Source organism: Typopeltis vanoorti, chromosome 9 (genome assembly GCF_054136105.1).
Source record: "Typopeltis vanoorti isolate ZY-2024b chromosome 9, IOZ_Tvanoo_1.0, whole genome shotgun sequence".
Taxonomy (NCBI): domain Eukaryota; kingdom Metazoa; phylum Arthropoda; class Arachnida; order Uropygi; family Thelyphonidae; genus Typopeltis; species Typopeltis vanoorti.
Genome location: NC_143557.1, coordinates 49,832,045 through 49,854,531, shown reverse-complemented (window position 1 = coordinate 49,854,531; position 22,487 = coordinate 49,832,045). Strand labels below are relative to the sequence as shown.

Here is a 22,487-nt window from a genome sequence, read left to right as displayed (position 1 = left end):
ATATGATCGATTAAACAGAATGAGAAGAGTTAAAGTTAGCGAAACAGGTGTTTCATACCAAAATGGCAGGGAAAAAACACCAAAATGTTAGATATGAGAGTTATGGAGTGATGATAAGCAACAAACTGATTTGGAGGGAAAATTGCTGATAGGAGATAGCAAAATAATTTAATATATTTAATGTAAATTAAAAAACTTTCTTTCTATGTTTATAAGTTCTGTCTCCATGACACTATTTCTTCCTTATTACACTTTACAGAAGAGTGTATAAATCATTCTTGAAAAATTTTATATTGTTGTATCTTCAATATAGAATATGTGCTAGCATCAACTTATTATGAACAGCAACTGTATTCCAATTACTAAAGGAAAATAATTTCACTTAACTGTATGACAAACTAGCCTTTAAAAAAAAATTTCAGAGGCCTTCCTTCAATTTATATTTTCTAGTTGTCATTCACTGTTCGAAATAAACTCCTTCAGATAAATCTATTCTCTGATTCCATTTCTTAACTTTCTACTTTCAAAAAAACATTCCATTCCAATCTCCAAAACAGAAAGAAACAAAAAATGTTCTCAGTAGCTGCTACAAGTGTTGTTTCTCCCTGGATGTGTGCAAATGTGTAGACTGGCTTCCAACTACAATGGAATTCTCCTTATAGGCAGGGCAAATATTGTGTAAAATAATTTTCAGGTAAGAGCTTTATTATACAGTTTCAGAATATCAAAAGATATTCTTATCAGAAAACTTATCAAAATAATGATAAGTTCTTGAAATCAGCAGGCCAAAATAATTGCAGATTTTAAAATTTGAAAACTCAATGCATTATGGGGGTCTTTGTCGCAATTAAGAAATATTGTTCAAGTTCATCGATACATATAATGTTAACTTACCTAACTTATTGAAATAATTCTTTTAATGATAACATACATTTTATAAAATGATTTTATTAACAAAATTTTTTTATCCTCTTTTTTGGGGATATGAGGATTAGTGTATTTTATTATTACAATAATTAAATTTCATGAAAGAGTATTAGTAGGAAAAAACAACAACTGCATTTTGTATTACATTACTTTAAATGGGAGAAGAGGAAGAATTAATACATTTCCTTATATTCCAATCTCCTTTTAAATTTTTTTTTTAATATAAGATTAGCTAATAAGTAAGTCATCTGATTTATTAAAACATAAAATGTGCTATGTTTGAATGAAAATCATCAGTTATTCTTGTGGAGTATCTAACAAAGCATGACGACTGGTGTTAAATACAGGTGTTGTTTATCCATTTATATAGAACAGAATTCTCATTTGTCAACGACTAGTCACCTCTAATGACCAATTGTAGACTTAGTAGTTTGCAGTCACAGACTAGTATGCAAAAAAACTTTGTATCACTATATTTTTAGTTAAGAAACAAACTCTTACTATAAGAATTATCCATGGAAGATAAATGAGCTTCAGTTAAGTGATGAGATGGAACAAATTTCCTGAATACTGACTGAAATGTACTATTTCTTTTTTCTGTTAGCACCTAAAAAGAAAGCATTTAATCAACGATATGTTCATAAAGGTATATTTATCCTTATCAAATAAAGTTAAATAATTTAATATTGGAAATTAAAAGTAACTAAAACTGAGAGATAGTGGAAAATTATTACACTATTAATTCAAGGAACTTGAGAATGTAAGATGAATAACAAGACTCAACTTCTCTAACAAGACAGTTAGAGCAATTCAAAGAGGCTTTTATCAGTAAATCCTCTTGAATCCGATACTGGATTCATAAAGGAATGAAAGACAGCACAGTAAATGTTAAAGAGTAAATCATGTGCAGTGTTTACTTATGCAGTATCCACCAAAAGAATGCTTTAACATTTAATAGTAGTAAAAGCTTTGTAAAGGGTTCCTAAATAGAGCTGAACATCTGAGGTTAGCATTTATTTCAGACAAATGTCTTCCAATTCCTGGAATTCAAAATAGTTCTACGGTGAGGTGTGTTTCATAAAACATGTAAGCACCTATTAAGTATCAATCTACTTTACATAACTATTGTTATAGGTGATGTTTTAAAAAACTGTTATGATAACAAAACAAAGTAATAATTCTTAAATTCTCACTACACGTTACACGTGAATATACAGAAATATTCATTCCTTTAAACGTGTGTTTAAAATGTTAGTGACCTATGATAAAGTGACTGAAGGGAGTCTGTGAGGGAAGATAGTCTATTAAGTGGATTGCACTCTTCTGAATATCATCTTCTTAAAGGTCTTGGGGCTCCACCTCAAATGTGGGAACAGTACTCCAAGTTGGACAGATCTGAGGCTTACAGAATGCTAGGAGTTGAGAAGTAATGTTTAGAATGGAAAAGAACACCGAGCTTTTTGGAGACTAGGGAGGCTATGCAAGTAATATGTTTGTGCTAGGATAAATCAGATGTCACAGTCAACACAAAAAGAGAAAGTTGATCTTGAAAGGAAACTGGAACATTATAAAAAATGGGAGGGGATGAGGAAGGATTGAGTTTTTTTGGCATTGAAATTTACTTAGTTGTCTTCATCTCATTTCAGAATGCTGAGAAAGTCAATGTTCAAGTCACTGGTTATGGAGGATTTGAGGCATCTAACATTAGGATACTGTAGGGTTTATTGAATGATGAAGAGGAATGAAAAGTACTGTCATCAGCAAAGCTGTGAATAGGATTTGAAGGCAGAGAAAGTAGATCACTGATGTAAAGGAGGAAAAGCATGAGTGACACGCAGAACCCTGAGGCACTCTAGCATTAATGGGGAAATCTGATGACAAAAAGCCATTCAGCATGACATAATGACTGACCAGTGAGGAAGCTGGCAATCCAATCACGGAGTAAAGAAGAGACGTCATAAAATGGCAGTTTGTTCAGAGGCCTCAGTGCCACAGGATCAAATGCCTTGGAAATATCGAGGGCTATAACACGAATTTCTCCAAATCTTTCCGTGACTGAGCACAAAGGTAGGTGAGATTAGCTAGGAGGTCAGCATGTTTTTTTAATACTATGTTGCGAGTTGTGTACTTAATTGATAACTTTTAAATTATACAGTATTATATTACAATTCCACATCTTCGTAAAGGCTAAAGGTGCTGAGAAAGAGATAACATGTATTATAGTATTTAATTAAATTGTGCCAATTTTAATTTGTGTTTATAATTACTAGTTTCTTTTTTATAATGAAATTATATTGTGAGCAAAGCACAATTAATTTTTTTTTTTCAATAACAGATATGTCATGCATACTTGAATGTATGTATAAGGTTAATATTAAACTAACTGAATGCATTGATTTGATTATAAAATTTATGTAGTGGAAATAACTGATTAATGAATTTAAAACGATTAATTTAAATGCATTCATAACATGAAAAATTAACTTGCTTGAAGTGTGTCAAATAAAGCACCAACAATAACATGTAACTGCGGCTAATTTTTCTCTCTTCATGGCTAAAATGAATGCATAGCGGAGCATCTATGGAGCAAGAACACTGTATAATACTGCTGTGAGAGAAACGAGAGGGATATTTGGAACTTGATAATGGATATTTATGGAGTCTTTCATACAGAAAGAAACATTTAAAAGTTATCAATTGTCATGTTGTGACAAAAACAGCAGCAGAGCTATTGAGGAGAAGACACTGCAGGTTGAGTTTTAAACAACAGTTCATTTTTACATGGTCTTTCATATAAACAGAAAAATAAAATTCTAAACTTTAAAGGAGATAAAAGGAAGGAAAGAAGAAAGTGAAGAAGACTGATTTATGGTATGACTTTTAGAGGAAACATCAACTAAAATTGCAAGTATTTTAGAGATTCTTTACAAGGGAACACTATAGTATTCGAATTAAGTGTTCCAAATCCAGAAATCTGATTTCCAACTCTCTGGAAATAAAACTTTTTTTTAAAATAAATTTATTAATAAAATCTAGCTTGTCCTGGCATAAGCACATCAGGTCCATTGCCTCTTTTGCTTTCAAAATGCTTGGTATTCTTTTTTTTTGTTCTAAAGAGAACTTCTCTTCTGCTAAACTCTTGACACTTTATAAAGCTCAAATCCACATTACTTAGAATATCCAAGTTGACTGTATTCAGAAGAGAGAAATCTACTTAATGGATGATTCCTAAGTTATGTTCTAATAGACTCTCTGTTGCTGCATTATGTGTTTTCAATAAGTATTTTTATGGGCACTCCTTGACCAAACTAGCCACTACCATTCCTTCACTTTTTTTCTAATCACATACAATCCCAAACAGCTGCTGGTTCACAACCATATACAGCTCATACAAATAAATCGTACACAAATTGATTGAACAAATTTCTCATCCTCCTACTCCTTCATTTTCTCCACCTGGAACAGTCTTTTCCCACAGATTTTTTTTCCTAATGATCAAAACACTCAGGCCTTCAAGAAACACATCAACAAATGCCTCTCTTTTAATGTGCCTTATGTGGATCACTTGTCCACATATGGCATTGTTGTGTCATGGTCTAGGGGCCCTCTCATGTATGGGAATGATAAAAAACAATTATTAGTGAAATTTTGGGAATTAGATATAAATATTCATCACATTTTTGTTGATCTTCAACAAGCAGATGATGGCATTAATAGAAGAAAATTATATGAGATTATATGATAACTTTGGAATAACAGATAAGCTACAATGAAAAATTCAGAAGCACAGGTTAAAATATAAAATGATTTAACAAATGATTTCCAATAACTCAAGGATTAAAAAAATGCAAAAGTCTAACTGCAATACATTTTAACTCAGCTCTAGAAAACATTATCTAATTGCTGCCAGTAAATATTAAAGGCACTTGAATAAATATAAATCTGTGGCGAATTATAACATTGTTGATATAGAAACAAATCGCTGGTTCGAGGATACATAGTGATGGATGGCGAATTTAGTGCTCCTGTAAAGTTGGTGATTTTTGTCAGTTTTTATTGTGTTTTCCCTTAGAAAATTAGTGTTTTGTAGTATGCTAGTGTAGATTTTAGTGTTTTATAGTGTATTTAGTATTTTATTACATATTTTTATTAAGATATTTCAATAATTAGTATACGTTTAAAATGGCACCAAAAAAAAAGGGGCAAGAAATGTAATATCAAAAAAAGCACCGCAGGTGGGAACAAGAAAGTCAGCCCTGCTAACGATGTTAGCAGGTACACTTGAAGGATTTCATTAACCTCCTCCATGTACAACGTGGTGGAGGTTAATGAAAATGAATTAACTGCAAAATAGTGAAGTTGAAGCAGATCATCAGAGAGACGATGCGTGAATTGCAAAAAAGTTGAGAGACATTTAAATGAGCATAGGGAGAAAAAGAAAAATGAACAGGAAAATAAGAAACAACAAAGCAAGGAAACAGCTAACTCGGGAAATAAAGGAAATCAGGTAAGTGACGTTGTTAGTAAAAAGAAAGAAGTTATTTGGTATGGTGACTCTATAATAAAACATGCTAGAGATGAGAGTTATAATATCGAGCAATTCAAAAACAGAAAAAGTAAATGAAATCATAGTTGTAGTAGGTACTAATGATTTAACTGGCGATAAGTTCAGTAGGAGAGAGGACATGAAAGGGTTGTTGGAAAAAGTGAGAGTGAAGAGTGAGAAAGTGAAAATTGTCAGTATTTTACCTCACAATGATAAAAATGAATTAAGAAGAAGAGCTATGATGGCAAACGATTTGATGCATAGGCTGTGTAGAAGGAATGGATGCGAGTTTTTGGATGTGTGGAGTGAGTTTGAGGGAAGACTTGCATAAGAGGGACAGCCTACACCTGAATGCGTTTAATATCAGGAGTCTAGAAAAACTAATAACTGGTATGATACCTAACACAGAGAGTCAAGGAAACTAAATTATAAAGGGAGGAATGGTGTGAATGTGAGTGTAAGAGCGACAATATTATATAGCTGTGTTAATGACATGAATGGGCTTTGTCATGGAAATGTTGATGAGGAGAGAACGATTTCGGGTTTGGATTCGTCCGGTTCAGACCCATCAAATGTGTGCAAAGATCTTTACATGTGTAAGGCATTAGAGAATAGAGATCTGAAAGTTGTCCAACTGTATCTGGTAGACTGCAGCCAAGACAATACAAAAGAACAGATAGATTATTATGTCTGTACATGAATGCTGGGAGCATCAGAAACAAAGGGATAGAGTTTGTTGCCTTAGTCAATATGTCACGACCTCAGACTGTAGGTATTAGTGAGACCTGGATATCAGAATCAGTCCTACTAACTGGTATCGAGTGTCAAGGATACAGTATTTTTAGGAAGGATAGAGAGGATAGGAGAGGGGGGGGGGATGTGCTACTAATGATATTGGATGACTTGAATCCAGTTAGAGTTGAGACCTATGATTGTAGTACTATTAACAATATTTCATGCATCTGGTGTGAGGTGGAATCTAACAAGATCAATCACATACTGGGGTTTTGTTACAGACCTGGTAGATCGGTTACTAGTGATGAAGAAATGCATCACGAAAACGAAATAGACATGAGAACAAAAAGAGTAATCATAATGAGAGACTTTAATTATCCAAACATTGATTGGGTAGCAGTAGAATCTCATGAGAAGAATGAAAATGCATTTATTGAGCTGTTGTAGGACAACTTCCTCAAAAAACTTGATTTTAGTGATTATAGTGTCAGAGGGCGTTTCAGTTAAAGATGTAACTATTCTGCCTCCGGTTGGTGACAATGATCATGTGGTACTCACTTGGGAAGTGACTAAGTTTATGAATGTGCCATTCAAAAAAAGGTTACATGCTGAACTACAAAGCAGGAAATTATGACCAAATGAGGAGTATACAGAGTTCAGTGGAATGGGATTGGTTAATGGATGGAAAGAATATCGAAAGTGCATGGGAAGCATTTAAACAATACTTAAATGATGCAATATCAGAATGTGTCCTGAGAGTTTGAAGAATAAACAGAGTAGGAGTCAAATGGATGTGTAATCTTATTAAGCAAGAGATTCGTAAGAAAAGGACAATGTGGAAGGAATACCATTTGCATAAGGATGACTTCCGTAATGAACGTTATAAGCAGCAGGCTAGAATAGCCACAACTGTTGTACAGAAAGCAAAGTCTGAGTACGAAAAGAAACTGGCTCTGCATGCTAAAGACAACTCGCAATTTTATCGATATGCTGCAAGTAAAAGAAAGAATGAATATGAAAGAATAACTCTTCTAAATCCAGATGGCATGAGGGTTACAGATGCAGAAGCGGTTGTTCAGTTAATGAGTGCCCATTTTGTTAAAAGCTATCAACCTGGTGAAAGCAACATTGAGCTCACTGTTACCTCTTTAGAGGAAGAAATGCAGTTGCGCTCCCTCAGTTTATCCCCATAACTAACATTGTACGGTTCACATATCATCTTTGTTGTCTACCTCTACACTCTTTCCAAGGTTAATTTATCCCCTTCAAATCCTGTGGACCAAATTTGAGCAGAATAGTCCAGATATGGTCTGATCAGGACTTTATAAAATGGAATGACAATCTTATCTCTGCTGGTCAGTGTCCTTCTCGGTATTGCAGCAATGATCTGGGTTATCTTCACCACCTTTGCAATATATCCCCTGAATTTCAGGTTTTTCTATCAATCCCCTACTTCCTCCAGTACAATTCCTCCAACAGAGTATGCATCCTCACATCGATGTAGCCCAAACTTCAAGCCTTTATATTTAGTCGAATTAAACAGACAACACCCCATTCTTTGGGGTGTTGTCTGTTTAATTCGACAGATTTGTTTAATTTCTGTAATTCGACAGATTTCTGTTTAATTCCCCACAGATTTGCCCATCTGTCTATTTTATTCAAATACTCGTGAAGAGCCACCACATCTGCACTATTACTAATAACCTTTCCCAGCTACACATCATCATCTGCTGTCCTGCAATCCAGGTCCCAGTTCTGAGCCCTTAGGAATCCCACTTGTAACCTTCTGCTTCCTTGAGATAGCCCCGTCACACACAACTCTCTGATACCTATCTGATAGTTAATCCCCAATCCAATTAACTAATATAATATCCAAACCCATGTGCTGCAACTTACATATCAGCTTATCAAGTGGTATCCTGTCAAATGCTTTCGTAAAAAAAAAAATAAAATAAAATAAAATAAATAAATTGCAGAACATGCATCTACAGCTCTTGTCACTTTATTATAAAAATCAATGAAATTACCAAAACAAGAGTACCTCTTAACAAATCCATGCTGACTCTCACAGGTTCTCACCTGCCCAATGCTGTAAATGATCCCTCGCTAATTTCCAAAATCTTAACAATCACCAATGAAATACAAAGTGGTCTATAGTTTGACACTTCAATTCTACTACCACCCTTATGCAATGCCACTAGCTTATGTTGTTTCCACTCCTTGGGCACCTTTCTCTGAATAGCCAAGTCAACAGAGCTATCAGTTCTTTAGCACATTCTCTCGAAACCCATGGTGAAATCCTATCCAGTCCCATTGCTTTAATGACATCCAGAGTAATCAGTATTTGAAACACACTCCAGATCTCTGTCTCTCTCTCTCTCTCTCCTTGCGCTTCTAAACCTCAAACTTGCCTATCACTAGTATTAAAACCTACTTCTCCAGGATGAAACACCCCACTAAAGTGTTCGTTGAACAACTCCACTATGTCCTCTTCATCAGTCACTCTATTCCCATTTTTATCCAACAACATCATTCTTTCACAATCACTCTCCTTCTACTGACCACATAAAGAAAGAATTCCTTAGGATTTTCTTTGGCTCTCAGAGCCAATCTTTTCTCATATTCCAGTTTTGCCTTCCTTACCATACTAGTCACTCTTTTGAACTAAGTCTTATATTCTTCATGCATCTGCTGTCCACCCCCTCTCCTTATTATATCTATTCCATAACCTCTTTTTCACCAGCAGTTCCCAATCTGATATTGTTTGTCATCCACTTTACAACAAATTCTGTTCTCTTTTTCAATTGTGGCATACAATTTACCATTGCTGCTAATAAATATTCCTTCAACAGTTCCCAAGCACTGATGATATCTTTCCTTTCCAATTCCTCCATACATGGAACTGCCACTAGCTAATTTCTAAGAGTATTATAATCACCTGCTTTATAATTCCATATACATTCCTTTCTCTTTGATGCTCCTGCAGTATTCATCTTCCGTGTTAAAACTACATGATCACTCTCCAAGCAATGGAAGAGATGCCATCTCAATTATAATCAGATCTTCTGATGCTATGACCAAAAATACAAACCTCTCATGTAAAGCCGAATTCAGTGGAGTCTGGAGGGGAAAATAGTATACAAACAGTGACAGTGCCTTGAAGATTTTTTATAAATGGCAGGAGTATCTGGAATAAAGGAGATACAGATACACCGTTTTCCTTCTGCTATATGTTGCCTAAGACATTTGCCTCTCAAGAATTCCCAAAATTCCATTCCCCTAATGCTACATGCAGTTTCCTCTTCCCAATTTATACTGTTGTTGTTAAAATATCCCATAAGAATCACTTTTTTTTTTTTTTTTTTTTTTTTTTTTTTTTCCCCACTCACCAAACTGAACTGCCTAAATATTTCCTGTTCTTCACCCTCTATGCTCTCTGGCTTATAGCAGTGGCAACTGTTTTGAGAGCATATGGTTTTCAAAAACTCCACTCTGAGAGGACACAACTCATCACTTATCATAACCATTACTCCACCACTGCATTTGTACTTCTTATCCTGACGAAAAATGCTATACCTTGCTACTTCTATTCCTGTCAGTATATCATCTTCCTTCAACCATGTCTCAGTGATCCAATAATCTTTGAACAGACTGATGCTATCAGCGATGCAAATGTATCTCTTTTATTCCAGATACTCCTGCCATTTGTACAAAGAATCTTCAAGGCACTGTCACAGTTTACATACTATTTCCATCCCCCCCCCCAGACTCTGGATTCAGCTTTACATGATATATTTCCATGAGAGAGACCCGTGTTAACATCCACCCTAATAATTCTAGCTTCTCTGCATCGATACTGTCTTGTTTGGAGAACAACAGTCTCTCCAGATGCCTACATCCTTTCTTGTTCAAAAAATGCAAGCCGGCTCTCGTATACAGTTCCTTTCTGTCCTCAAATGCCCTCCATGCATCCATGTAATCCAAGTCTCTCTTTTGACACATTCTGGCTATCATACTAGTCATTATTTATACTCTTCTCCGTAGTTCTGAATTATATACCTGGGCAACACACGCCCTATCTGTCCTCTCTCTATCTTCTTCCATACAACCTTCATGAACTTCTGATCTCTCACCATTCAATTCACACGGCCTCTCAAGTCATTTGTGACCACCATCACAATCATCTCATCTCAGCCACTCTTTCACTCACTTAATTGCAATAGTCACACCATCTATTGTTCCTCCAGGTATACACTCCTCTGGCATTCACTGTACTCTGCTACTTTTTGCACACCACACCTCTTACCACTCAGTTTCTTCCTTGCTTGCCTGTATCCCTCACACACTATCTCTCTCCCTCCCTCCCTAATCTGACACCTTCTCTCCTACTTACTTGCTGTCCTGTCATCTCTCCATTCCAAATAGGAATTGAGAATTCACTCTTCTCAATTCTTTCCTGATACATTCTACTTCTTTCAGCATTTCTCTCTCTCTCTCTCTAATCAACACCATCTTTCAAACCACTCATTTTCATTCAACACCACTCGTTTTCCTCACCATCAATCATGCTAGTAATGTCTCTCGGTTGGTATTCACCCGTTTCTGATGTAATGCTGCCAAGGTCTATTATGGTAATTTTTAAATCACAAAATTCTTACCATTTTCTACATTTTATTTTAGGCAGACATGCACTCCCTTGTTTCCCACCTATATTTCTAACTGAGATAATAAAAGGTCTGATTATCCCCTCTTTATTTAATTCTCACTACTACCATCCCTAAATTAAAAATGCCAAATTAAGGTAATTAGCTTATTCTCTCGCATATGAATTCTGGGCAAACTCAAAGACTGAAGTAGAAATATAGACATATATAAATCAATAATTTGTCCAATTGCTACCTACAGATGGAAAACCTGGATATTTACAGTGAGAGTGGACAATCTTATTTCAACTTTTGAAAGGAACATCCTTAGAATAATATTTGACCCAGCAAATGATAATGGCCTCTTGAGAATCAGATACAACAACAAATTATATGAACTCTATAAAAATATAAAACCTACAAAATCCAGTTTAATCAAGTTCAAAAGTCGCATTGGGCAGGAAATGTTTTTCTGAATGGAAAATGACAGTATCATATCCCTAAGAAGACTATAAATAGCAAAATGTTTTGTAAAAGATCAAAAGGAAAACTAAAAACAAAATTGATAGATACCATTATTCAAGACAGCAACATCATATTGCAATTCCAAACTGGAGAAGTAAGGTTTTGGATAGATAAGGTTGGAGACAAAAAATCCAGGAGGACAATGCTCAATTTGGGATGTAGAGCCCATAGAAAGAAGAAATCTTGTACCAAACCTTAGGCTGTATTCAAATCGAGATTTCTTAAGATCATGAATACTTGCAGTTAATCTACTTCTATTCTTGTCTTGATCTCTGTCATGTAAATTACTGCATTATCTCCAAGTGAACGAATCAAGTGTATGCTTGTAAACTTGATCATTCAGTAATTCAACAATTTCTTCTGTTTCTGTCAAGTTCCCACACTAACATTCATTAAAGTTATCCTTCCCTGATCATTCTTCCTTTTGCTCACCATATAGCATAAGAACTCTTTTAAATATCCTTAGTTTTGTTCAAATAAATCATGCTTTGTCTCCAGAGTAGATTTTCCAGCTTCCAATCCAACAGCCTATCATGGATGGAGGCCAGTCTGTAGAAATAACACCACATAAATATGATTGAATTAATAAATACTATGATACCAAACAAGAGGCCTCGTAGCTCAGTCGGTATAGACCAGTGATCGCCAAGGCGGTCAATATCAACCCCCTTGAGGGTCGATAGAAAAATATAAGACATCATTGTACGAGTAATATTTAATTCGGTTAACTTGGATTACCTCCATCCTGAATGACAACGCAATTAAGAGTGAACCGTGGGAACAGTGACATGAATAGGACCTGTAAGATGGAGCAAGATCGTGAAAATAGTTACAGAGGCCAATCAAGTAAGCCAAAATGACATATTTACCAATAAATGGATGTCGGTGGTTCTCGCTCAGCCGCCTCGGCGGAAGCGAGATTGCAACACGTGCACGGATGCTTATTTACTTATACTTACACATATTCAATCCCAGTCTAATTTTTGCATATCGACATACAAGTGAGTGTTAATGTTCTAAAATTCATCAACATACATATTATAATTCAATCGTTATTCATTCATTAACTAAACTTCTCTATGTTGAAGAGTTGAGCAGGGCTGGTAGTTTTGTACATCCTATAGAAATACATGAGTAGGTATATTATATTATTTAGACTTATTACTTTTGCTTACTGACTTCAATTTTAATTATTTTGTTACAATCCCAGTAACCACAATGGCAGCTTCAAATTCTAAAAAGAAATGCAGACAATATTCTAACGAATATTGTCTGCATTTCTTTGAATAAACTTGGGTTTATTGCTTCATTAAGAAATGAAACGAGGCCTATGTGCCTTGTTTGTGAAAAAACTTTTAGTAACAATGCAATGAAACCAGAAAAAATGAAAGATCATCTTCAAAGACTCCATCCCGATAAGAAAGATAAAGATCTTGACTTTTTTAAAGAACTGAAAGAGAAATACACACATCGACCAACTATAAAATCATTTATGAAAGCACCTGCTGAAGCTCACAATAAACAAGGATTAACAGCCTCCAACAATATTTCTTTTAATATAACAAAAAAAAGGAAAACCATATACAATTGCAGAGGACATTGTTATACCTGCAATCAAAAAGAAGTAATTGAAACCATAATGAAAAAAGATTCTGGTCCTGTTTTAAAATTCTTACCATTGAGTGCGAATACTGTGAAAAGATGTATTGGTGAAATGGCTCAAGATGTAGAAAAAACTGCAATATCAGAACTCAAAAATACCAAGTTCTCCATCCAACTTGATGAATCTACATTCGATAGTTCTTCTATTCTTATGGCTTATGTAAGATATTATAGTAAAACCAAACATCAAATTATCGACAAATTTTTATTTGCAAAATATCTTGAAATTGATGGAACGGGGTTGACAATTTTTCAGCTATTAGAAGAATGTTTAAATAAGTATGATATTCCATTTACTAATATAACAGCAGTAGCCACAGATGCCACACCTGCAATGGGGGACCGTTATCGAGGTTTCGTGCCTTTCTGAAAGAAAAAGTTCAAAGTGTACGTACTATTCACTGTGTGTTGCACCAAAACCATTTGGCGGCAAAAACTCTCAGTGACGAACAGCATGATACACTAAGAGTGTGTATTAAATCTATTAATCAAATTAGAGGTCATCCACTAAAATTGCGATTGTTTGCCAAACTTTGTGAAACAAATGATGAAGTATCAAACCAATTACTCTTGCATGCTGAAGTAAGTTGGTTGTCTAGATGTGCAAGTCTACAAAGATTTGTTGAGTTGTTCAACTCAACCCTAGAGTTTCTTACAGATGTGAATTTGTTTTTGAGTGATGAACTGAAGAGAAATAAGAATCATATTTTCTACTTGGTGGACTTATTTTCAAAATTTAATGATGTACAGACCCGTCTACAAGGTAAAGATGTCACGGTTATTAAGCTCAGACAATTCTTTTAAGCTACCAAACTAAATTAGTCTTATTTAAATCATCATTGTTACGAAAAGATTTTCAGTACTTTTCGAATCTACAGCAATTGGAAGTAAAAGATGAAGACTTTAAAATATACACAAAACATCTTCAAAGTTTGAGCGATGATTTTAAATTGTGCTTTGCAGATTTTGAAAACACGCACATTCCAGATTGGGTTATCATTATTAATACATAATCAAGATATATGTATTAATAATGAAAAGACTGTATTAAATATTATTAAGTTATTTTATTTATTAGTATGTTAATATTATAAGAACTTGTATTTGATATTTTAACTGCGCATTAATTGAAATATAAATATTCTTTATTTATTCCTGTTTGTGAAAGTTTAACGTTATGCAATAGCTCAATTTTATTATATTTTGTTTTGTTGTCATGGAAACGTATGTAAGTGAACGAGCACGTTTTTGGAACAGAACGTGGGGAGAAATCTGAAAGTTTACTGTGTGTTGAATTTAGTACACGAGAAGAATTTAGGCGGGAAAAATTGATATAAAAAGCGAGGAACACTGAAAAAGAAAGCATTAGAGATTTATTAGAGAGGGATTGGCATTAGGTTGGAATCGGCGCATTCGGCATTCGAAAATCACAGTGCGATAATAGCGAGTCTGCAAGTCACTCAAGCAGCTAAATAAAGTCTACTAGTCGAGAAGCGGTTAGCTTATAAGTTTCGGAATAACAAATAAAGCTACGGAAGATAGCTAAGTGATACGGATAGACTAGCGATTACTTGAGTTGAGATTTAATTTCAGGGCCGACCTTTCAAGGACACACGGAAACTTGAAGCATAGCACGAAGTAACTAGAGAATAATTAGAGGCAACAGAGTTGTGTTTAATGATAGCGGTGTCAAGAATTATAGTACTTATTAAAATTAAAAGTGTTTGCTTGTAAAGAGGTGTTACTGTGATTTTATTATATTTGGAACTTAAGAAACTGTGAGAAGACTGTATTAGAGATAACAAATTTACCATTGTCTGAGTTTGTATGACAGTATTATCAGAAAGGCTGAAGTGTTTATAATAACTTATTTAGTATTTTGATCTTAAGTGTATAATTTGTGATTATAAAATTAAATATTTGTTTTTGTTAATCAAAAGTTGTATTTTGCCTGAATCTCCTTTACTACACCATTCATAAAATATTCGAACCAAAGCAGGTAAATTAAGTAAGTTAAATATACTCAGCCAGTATATATATTAAGGAGAAATAGTTGAGGGTTGATTTATCTTCAATTCTTGAACTAATTCAGATATAGAGTGGTGCAGTCTATAAATATAAATTTTCTCTATATCTGAATTAGAAACCAACTGGCAACTTATTTTGTTTAAGAACATTATAGTGACTAACATGTCGGATCCAAGGTACAGATTAAGAAGAAGTAGGATCCGACAGTCTGTGTATATATACTATCTATATGAAATTGACTCCATTTTGTCAGAAAAGGAAAATCAAACAATGCAGAAGCTATTATATTTTATAAATCAAAACTTTGCCATATCCCAACAAGGAAGTGCTTTGTAGTTTGAAAACTACTACAACACATTCTAAATAAGAATACCAGATACGTTTCAAAATTAATTTGCGACATTAGAAATAATGAATTACTTTCTAGCTTTTTTTTAATCTAAACTATTTTACTTGACTTAAAAATATCAATGAAATATCTACCTCATCCATCTCCACATTAATCAGATCATGTAGGAATTTTAGGACATTTGGAATGCCTGCAAGATTATTTCCCCGCAAGTCTATATTCTTCAAATGCACCAGATCAATGAAAGATTCTGGAAGTTCAGAAAGCTATAGGAAAAGAAATTTTTATTTTATATATATATATATATATATATATATATAATGCAATCAAAATCAAACAGCATCATGTCCTAACCCATCAAGGGATAAAAATCCCTTATTATTTTACAGCCAGTATGCAAAACTCTAAGATCGAAAACTACGATCTAAGAGTTTCATGACAAAGAACTATCGGCGAATCCAAGTAAGTGACCACTTGGTAGTACAACACCAAGTCTCATCGCCAGAAAAAATAGCCATTTGGTTTGGTTTTTCATCTTAGATCCTGTCATAATTAAAAAAAAAAACACACCTTAAATCAGAAATCACTATGAACCATAAGGATATGTTAACAATCAACATTTCTGAATGCTAAAATGTGTTGGTCTGCTTTTTTCAAAATATTTTTTATTAATTTTACTCTTTGTTTATAGAAATAACACAATGTGCACATTATAACATAAAATTACTATATATAATACTGTACTGTAATAAATAATAAAATATGAGTGTACACTTAATAGTAGACTAATCAGTTGCAGACACCTGAAGCAAGAATAATTCTTCAAAAGGTCTTTGTTGACATGATGGTGCTACTGCGTTATTAATTGGATAATACACGGAAGGAGACAGGGTAGATTAAGATTAGACCAGCAGCAAATTCAGAAATTGGAACAAAACATCCAGATAGTTCGCCCGATGCATGAACTGTGAAAGATCTAGGCTCATCTTCAGGGAATGGGCTTCTTTAAAGGTGTGTACATTATATCCAACTTAGTTTGTCTTTTATTTTCTACATAAATTTCTCTGTAGCAAGCAAATGCTGCTTGCTTGCTTGATACAGAGCTTGCATAATTCAGTCTACTTTGGAGATCCATTTCTTCCAACAACCAAATTGCCTTATTAACTTCAAACTTTGGTTGAAGAACTATTCTTCTGCTGTTTTTCTCTTCTTCTATAACTTTTTGTATTTGTAGCTCTTTAATTCTGTTTGTAGGTCTTTTTTAAGAGCTCTTCATCCACGATTCTACCAAACGCACATCTTCATTATCAACCTTCAACTTAGCTAGCAGCACTATCATATCAACAAAGACATACCTGGATGTGTATTTTTTTAGAAGGTAGAGATGACAAGATATGTAGAGCCAAACTTGATTTAGCCAAAATGTACGATAAGAGAAAAGTACTGAGAGTGAAGTTGTGAACTTAAATATTTATACTCAATAGTAGCCAAAATTGAAACATGAATAAAACTTGTAAATAAAGGGGATGATGATTCAAATGGACTACAGAAGATTAAGAATTTAAAATTATGTTTCATTTTCAGCTACTGAATGTACATATTTAAGTTCACATAATGGGAATTCATTCTCGACCTTTCTCTTATTGTATGTTTTGGCTCAATCAAGTCTGGCTCCAAATATTTTGTCATCTCCACATTCTAAAAATTTTTGCCTTTTTAATTATCTTTGTCTTTTTGACCTTTTTTTTTCACTATAACTGTCTTTTTAATTATTCCTTTAATAATTAAATTAAAAATTTATATGAGATCTAATTAAGCCTTTGATTGGAAAGCAGAGCAGCTCCATCATCCAATTAACCTTACTATTTTTTGATAGTGTTTCAAATTATGAGTGACATGAAACAATTCAGAAAATTTCTGTATAAACATTGTCAGCAGTATTCCCCAAACATCATTTGTACATGTTGCATCTACATCCTTTTGTACGATGCTTCTGACAGTTTTTTACCTTTAGCAGCAGAAAAAGTATTTCTTAAATAATATGCCTTGAAGGCAGCAAGAACACCTTGGTCTGTGGGTTGGAGGAGTGAGGCGTTATTCGGTGAATGTGTTAATAGGTTGGCTGTCGTAAGTTGAGGATTGACTATCTATATTTTTTTTTATAAATAATAATAATGGAAATCCCATCTACAAAATGTTATAAACATACAGTATATTCAGTAACAGCACCTGAGTAGGCTTAAAGTTAGATAATCTGCAAAGTGCTGGAGACTAAACAAAGAACTTTTTAAAACCATTTCAGGCTTCCAAACAAGCCGGGTGGTGGTGGTGGTGGTAGTTTCACAATGGGCAACGCAAAAAACATCTATCCCTCTAGACACATTTCCAAACATCCAAGTCCACTCAAAATACACTGTATACCAGCTAAATGTTAGTGTTTTAGAGGAATACAGATGAATAGTAAAACGAACAAAGTAATATATTTCATGGAATAAATATGATTTCCTGAAGTGATGTAGAGAATAACACATCTCTAATAATCCAAAACAATTAAAATTCTGCATAATTCAAGTTATTCTTCTATTTTGAAAGATGTTCCTAACCATTATGTCTTTAATACAATATAATATAAAAAGCAAAGCAAAACAATGGGTAATGAAATTAACTAAACAAAAGTCATGTGAAGACAACATAGAAGAACAGGATGGTGCAAAATGTTCTAAAGGTTACAGTTTAGTGAAGAAATGGAGGTGCGACCCCACCTCAAAATGAATCAGAGATAAAAAAGGTGATATGAAAACTGAAGATAAAGATTACTTTCATTTAATAGTACCCTTTTTACAATGTCATTGGCTTTTTTACTCAAATCTTAGGGCATTACTGATTATAAAACTAATATACGAAAAATAATATAGGAGGAAAATTTGGACATACCTTTTTGGATTTGGTTGGCTCTCTCATTATCCCGGCGATAAGCATTCATTTGCTGTTAAAGCAAATGAATGCTTATCGCTGAATAAGAAGTAAAATAGTGATAGATAATAAAAATATTAGAACAAGTAAATACTTTCAGATACTTGGGATGTGATTTATCATACGAAGAAGAAAAAGACAGACACCAAAATATCAAACTTCGTCAAAGTAATTGGCATAATAAATAATATATTTAAGCCATTCCTAGTACAAAAACACACTAGAATCAGGCTATGTAATGTCTTGTCAAAACCAACTCTACTGTAGGGAAGAAAAACAGGCTATAAAAAGGTAAGATGAAAAATGTCAAGCAGCATAAATGAAGTTTCTCAGAAAAACAGCTGGATATTCTAAGTGAGACCATAAAACAAATGAAGAAATTTTACAACTCCTGAATATAAAACCAATTAATTACTACATAAGACAGTATAAACAAAAATGGATAGAACATTTTAAATCGAACGGACAACAGCAGACTACCAAAAATATTATATAGATATAAAATAAGTGGAAAAAGAAGAATCAGAAGACCAAGAAAGATTTCTTTTTTATGTGAATTAGTGGTAACAACTACAGAAGATCAGATTTTTAACTTAGGATAAATAGTTGAGAAATGATGGGAATATAACAAGGATCTGTATTTAAATCTTTTTTAGCACTGGAAATAAGGCATGCAACAAGATGCTAAGGGATAAAGCTGTTCAAAATGCTATAATTATATGATGCAAATGGGACATTATGTCAAACAATACATAGTCTGTATTTGAGTTATAAGTCAGCAGTTAGAATTGAAGCACAAATATATGGTCTGATATAAAATTAGGATGTACTCATGTACCCTTATGAGACAAGGGTACATGAGTTCTAGTTATTTATTGTTTATATGACTCAAGTTATAAATGAAAGTGGCATTAAACCTGATCTCAAAACTGGAGATGTTAATTTCAGATCTTTATACAGCTGATGCAGACACAAGAGCTCAAGATTCTTTAACTAAATTCAATAACTGCTGAGATAAACCTGCCATGAAAATCAGCAACAAAACAGGGACATTGATAACGACAGCTACCTTCTGACAAGTAAAACATTTCAGCTATTTAGGTACAATTTTTAGTGAAGATTGGCAAATTAAATATGAAATAGAAAATAAAATTAGCCTGTCTAGTATGGTAAGGAGTCACATGAATTAAGCCCATATGGATTAAGAGAGAAAGTAGTCAAACCAGTAATGCAGCTATATACAAGGAGTGTTCAAATCAATTTTTACTCACAGATCTGAGTAAATCTAGGTTAAAAATAAAATAGTTCATTAAAGACTGGAAATAACAGATATTAGAGTTCTGAAAATAATTAAGATATTAGGAAAGAACTTTACATCATCAGCATTTAGGAATGTGGGAATATTGCTAATCTCAGGTGGTATGGTCACTTAAACAGGAAGAAGAATGGTAAGCAAACTTTCTCTGTGTCTTTTTTCTGCCATCCTGGCATTAAGCACTTTGACAAGAAAAAGATTTAAGGGATGAAGTAAAAAGAGCCTTAGAAGATTAAAATATAAGACAAACAATAATGGTGTTTAGATTGTCTCTATAAAGAAGATTTTTTACTCTTCAGTGTTTAGTATTTACACAAGAGTTCAATTCCAACTGGTGCAATGACTTTTGCTTCTTTTAGAATCAGGAAAAATCACTGACTCAAGACCAAATACAAAAAATATACACATTTAATAAAACTAAAACAATATATACATTTTAAATAAATTACATAACTACAAAATACTGGATCCAAGGCCTTCTAAAATAAATATACACTTCAGAGATTTTCTTATCCAAAAATATTAAAATCATTCATTCTCTGACTGATTCTATTACTGGATTGTTTGACATATACTTAATCATGTCTACCAGACTATAAATCTTACTTTCACAACAACAAAACTGTTCTCATCAGAGTCAGTTTCTTTGTTAAGCCCATTCCGAAAATAAAAAAAAAATGTTCTTCTTTTCTATGGATACTTTCTTTTACAAGGGCGGTCTGAAAAGTTCTCGGCCTAACAATGAAAAAATGAATTTTCCCATTGCCAAAACAATTCTGTAGGCAGTTGCATTGTCCTGATGAAAGATGATTTTTTTCTTCTGCAAACCAGGTCTTTTCTCATGATTTTTTTCGTCTAGTCTGATTAAAATATTGGAATAATATTCCCCAGTTATTGTTTTACCCTTTTCAAGATAATTAATAAACAAATGCATTTAGCATCCCAAAACACTGATGCTATGACCTTTCCTGCTGATGGAACCAACTTTGTCTTCTTTGGTGCTGAACAACCGGCTTCTGCCCACTGTTTTGACTGCTATTTGGATTCTGGTGTGTAATGGTGAATCCAAGTCTCCTCCACAGTAAAAAATCAATGCACAAAATCAGTTTGATTCTTGTTAAAATGCTCCAAGCACTGTTCAGAGATTTTCATGCGAGTGCTTATTTGATCTGCTGTGAGCAAGCACAGCACCCATCTTGTGCAAAGCTTTTTCATATGCAATTCTTCATGCAAAATATATCCTACACGTTCTTTTGAAATGCCTATAGTCTCAGCAATTTCATACACTTTGACTTGCCGGTCATCCAATACCATATCTTGCACTAGATCAACGATTTCTCATGTTTTTACGCTTTTTGGATGTGGCTATGTTTAGACTCGGCAGCCGATTTCTTAATTGTTGAAAACAATGGAGAAGAGTGCTCATAAACTTTTATGAACTTCGAATGAATTTCTTTTGCCGCTAAACCTTCTTTTACAAAGAATTTTATAACTGCACAATACTCAATTTTATCCAATTCGAGGGATACAGACAACACTTTTGCTTGACAGCTGTATAAAACAAACTACTTGATAGAATGACTTGCAATTTCACATGGATGCTTATGACAAATGTACCAACTTAGGGAAAAAAAAAAAAAAAAAAAAAAAAAAAATCTTGCCGATAATGTTGCTATGGTCGAGGCCGAGAACTTTTCAGACCGCCCTCGTATCTCCCTTATGTAGCATACATTATTTCTCCTGTCTCACTGACGTATACATATTCTTACCTCTTGCAGTTCTATTTGGTGCACAATTTACTAACTTTTGTACCAGAGAAAAAAGTTTCTTCTACTACTTCATAAACAACATATTTAAGTTGAGCTCTTCATGTTAAGCCATTTTACAGTTTCAAATTTCACCAATTGCATTTTCCACAGAAATCCAGTGTTCTTAAAACAGAAGATGAAATTTTCGATTCAGTTTCCTCAAACATTCTATTAGAACACAGACTATCTTCTTTTATTTACTAAATACTTGTTGACAGTCTCAATTCCTCCAGTTTAGAGATGCAAAATTATTATTATACAGATATTTTTATGGAGTCAGAAGCCTCATCGTTGGAGACCCAAACTATCAAAACAATATCTATCATACCTCTTCTTGAACTCATTTAAAGACGAAGGACTCACAACTGAGTCAGGCAATGTATTCTATTCATTCACCACTCTCCAAGCAAAAATTCTCACAGTTCTCACACCCTTGTTAACCACACTCTTCCTTAATTTCCAGGGATGAGATCTTGTTCTTTCATCACTATCACACAGCTGAAATATTTCCCCTGCATCAATCTTATATAAACCTTTTAGTACTTTAAATGTTTCTATCTTATCCCCTCTTCTCTGCCTATCAACCAACCTCTGTAATCCACAATCTCTCAATGTAAGGAGCATTCTTTACACCACTCACCAACTTAGTCACTCTCCTCTGAACCCTCTCCACCACTTCCTCATCTCCAAGGAATCCAGGCGACAGACTTGAGCACAGTAATCCAGATGTGGAAGTATCAATGGCCTATAAAGAGGAATAATAACATCTTTATTTCTGAATGTTAGTGTGTTCTTCAATAACCAAGTAATCCTATGTGCTATTTTGGACACCTTAGCAATATGCCCTCTGAATTTCAACTCCCTATCCACCAACCAACACACCTAAGTCCCTAGCCTCATCAATCTCTTGGAGTACCATTCCATCAATGTGGTACACAGCTGGCAATCTTTTAATCCCAAAATGCATGACTTTACA

General features: G+C 33.9%; 1 protein-coding gene across 1 annotated transcript in view; it reads right to left on the bottom strand.

Moving 5' to 3' along the window:
- LOC150103028 (uncharacterized) overlaps positions 1-22,487 on the bottom strand; it is a 110,023-nt gene that overhangs the window by 39,703 nt on the left and 47,833 nt on the right. The window contains exons 3-4 of the mRNA XM_090398143.1: positions 15,550-15,681; positions 1,429-1,534 (exon numbers count right to left, since the gene is read on the bottom strand). Coding sequence (XP_090254269.1) covers positions 1,429-1,534; positions 15,550-15,681 — 238 coding nt within the window. The remainder of the gene's footprint in view (positions 1-1,428; positions 1,535-15,549; positions 15,682-22,487) is intronic.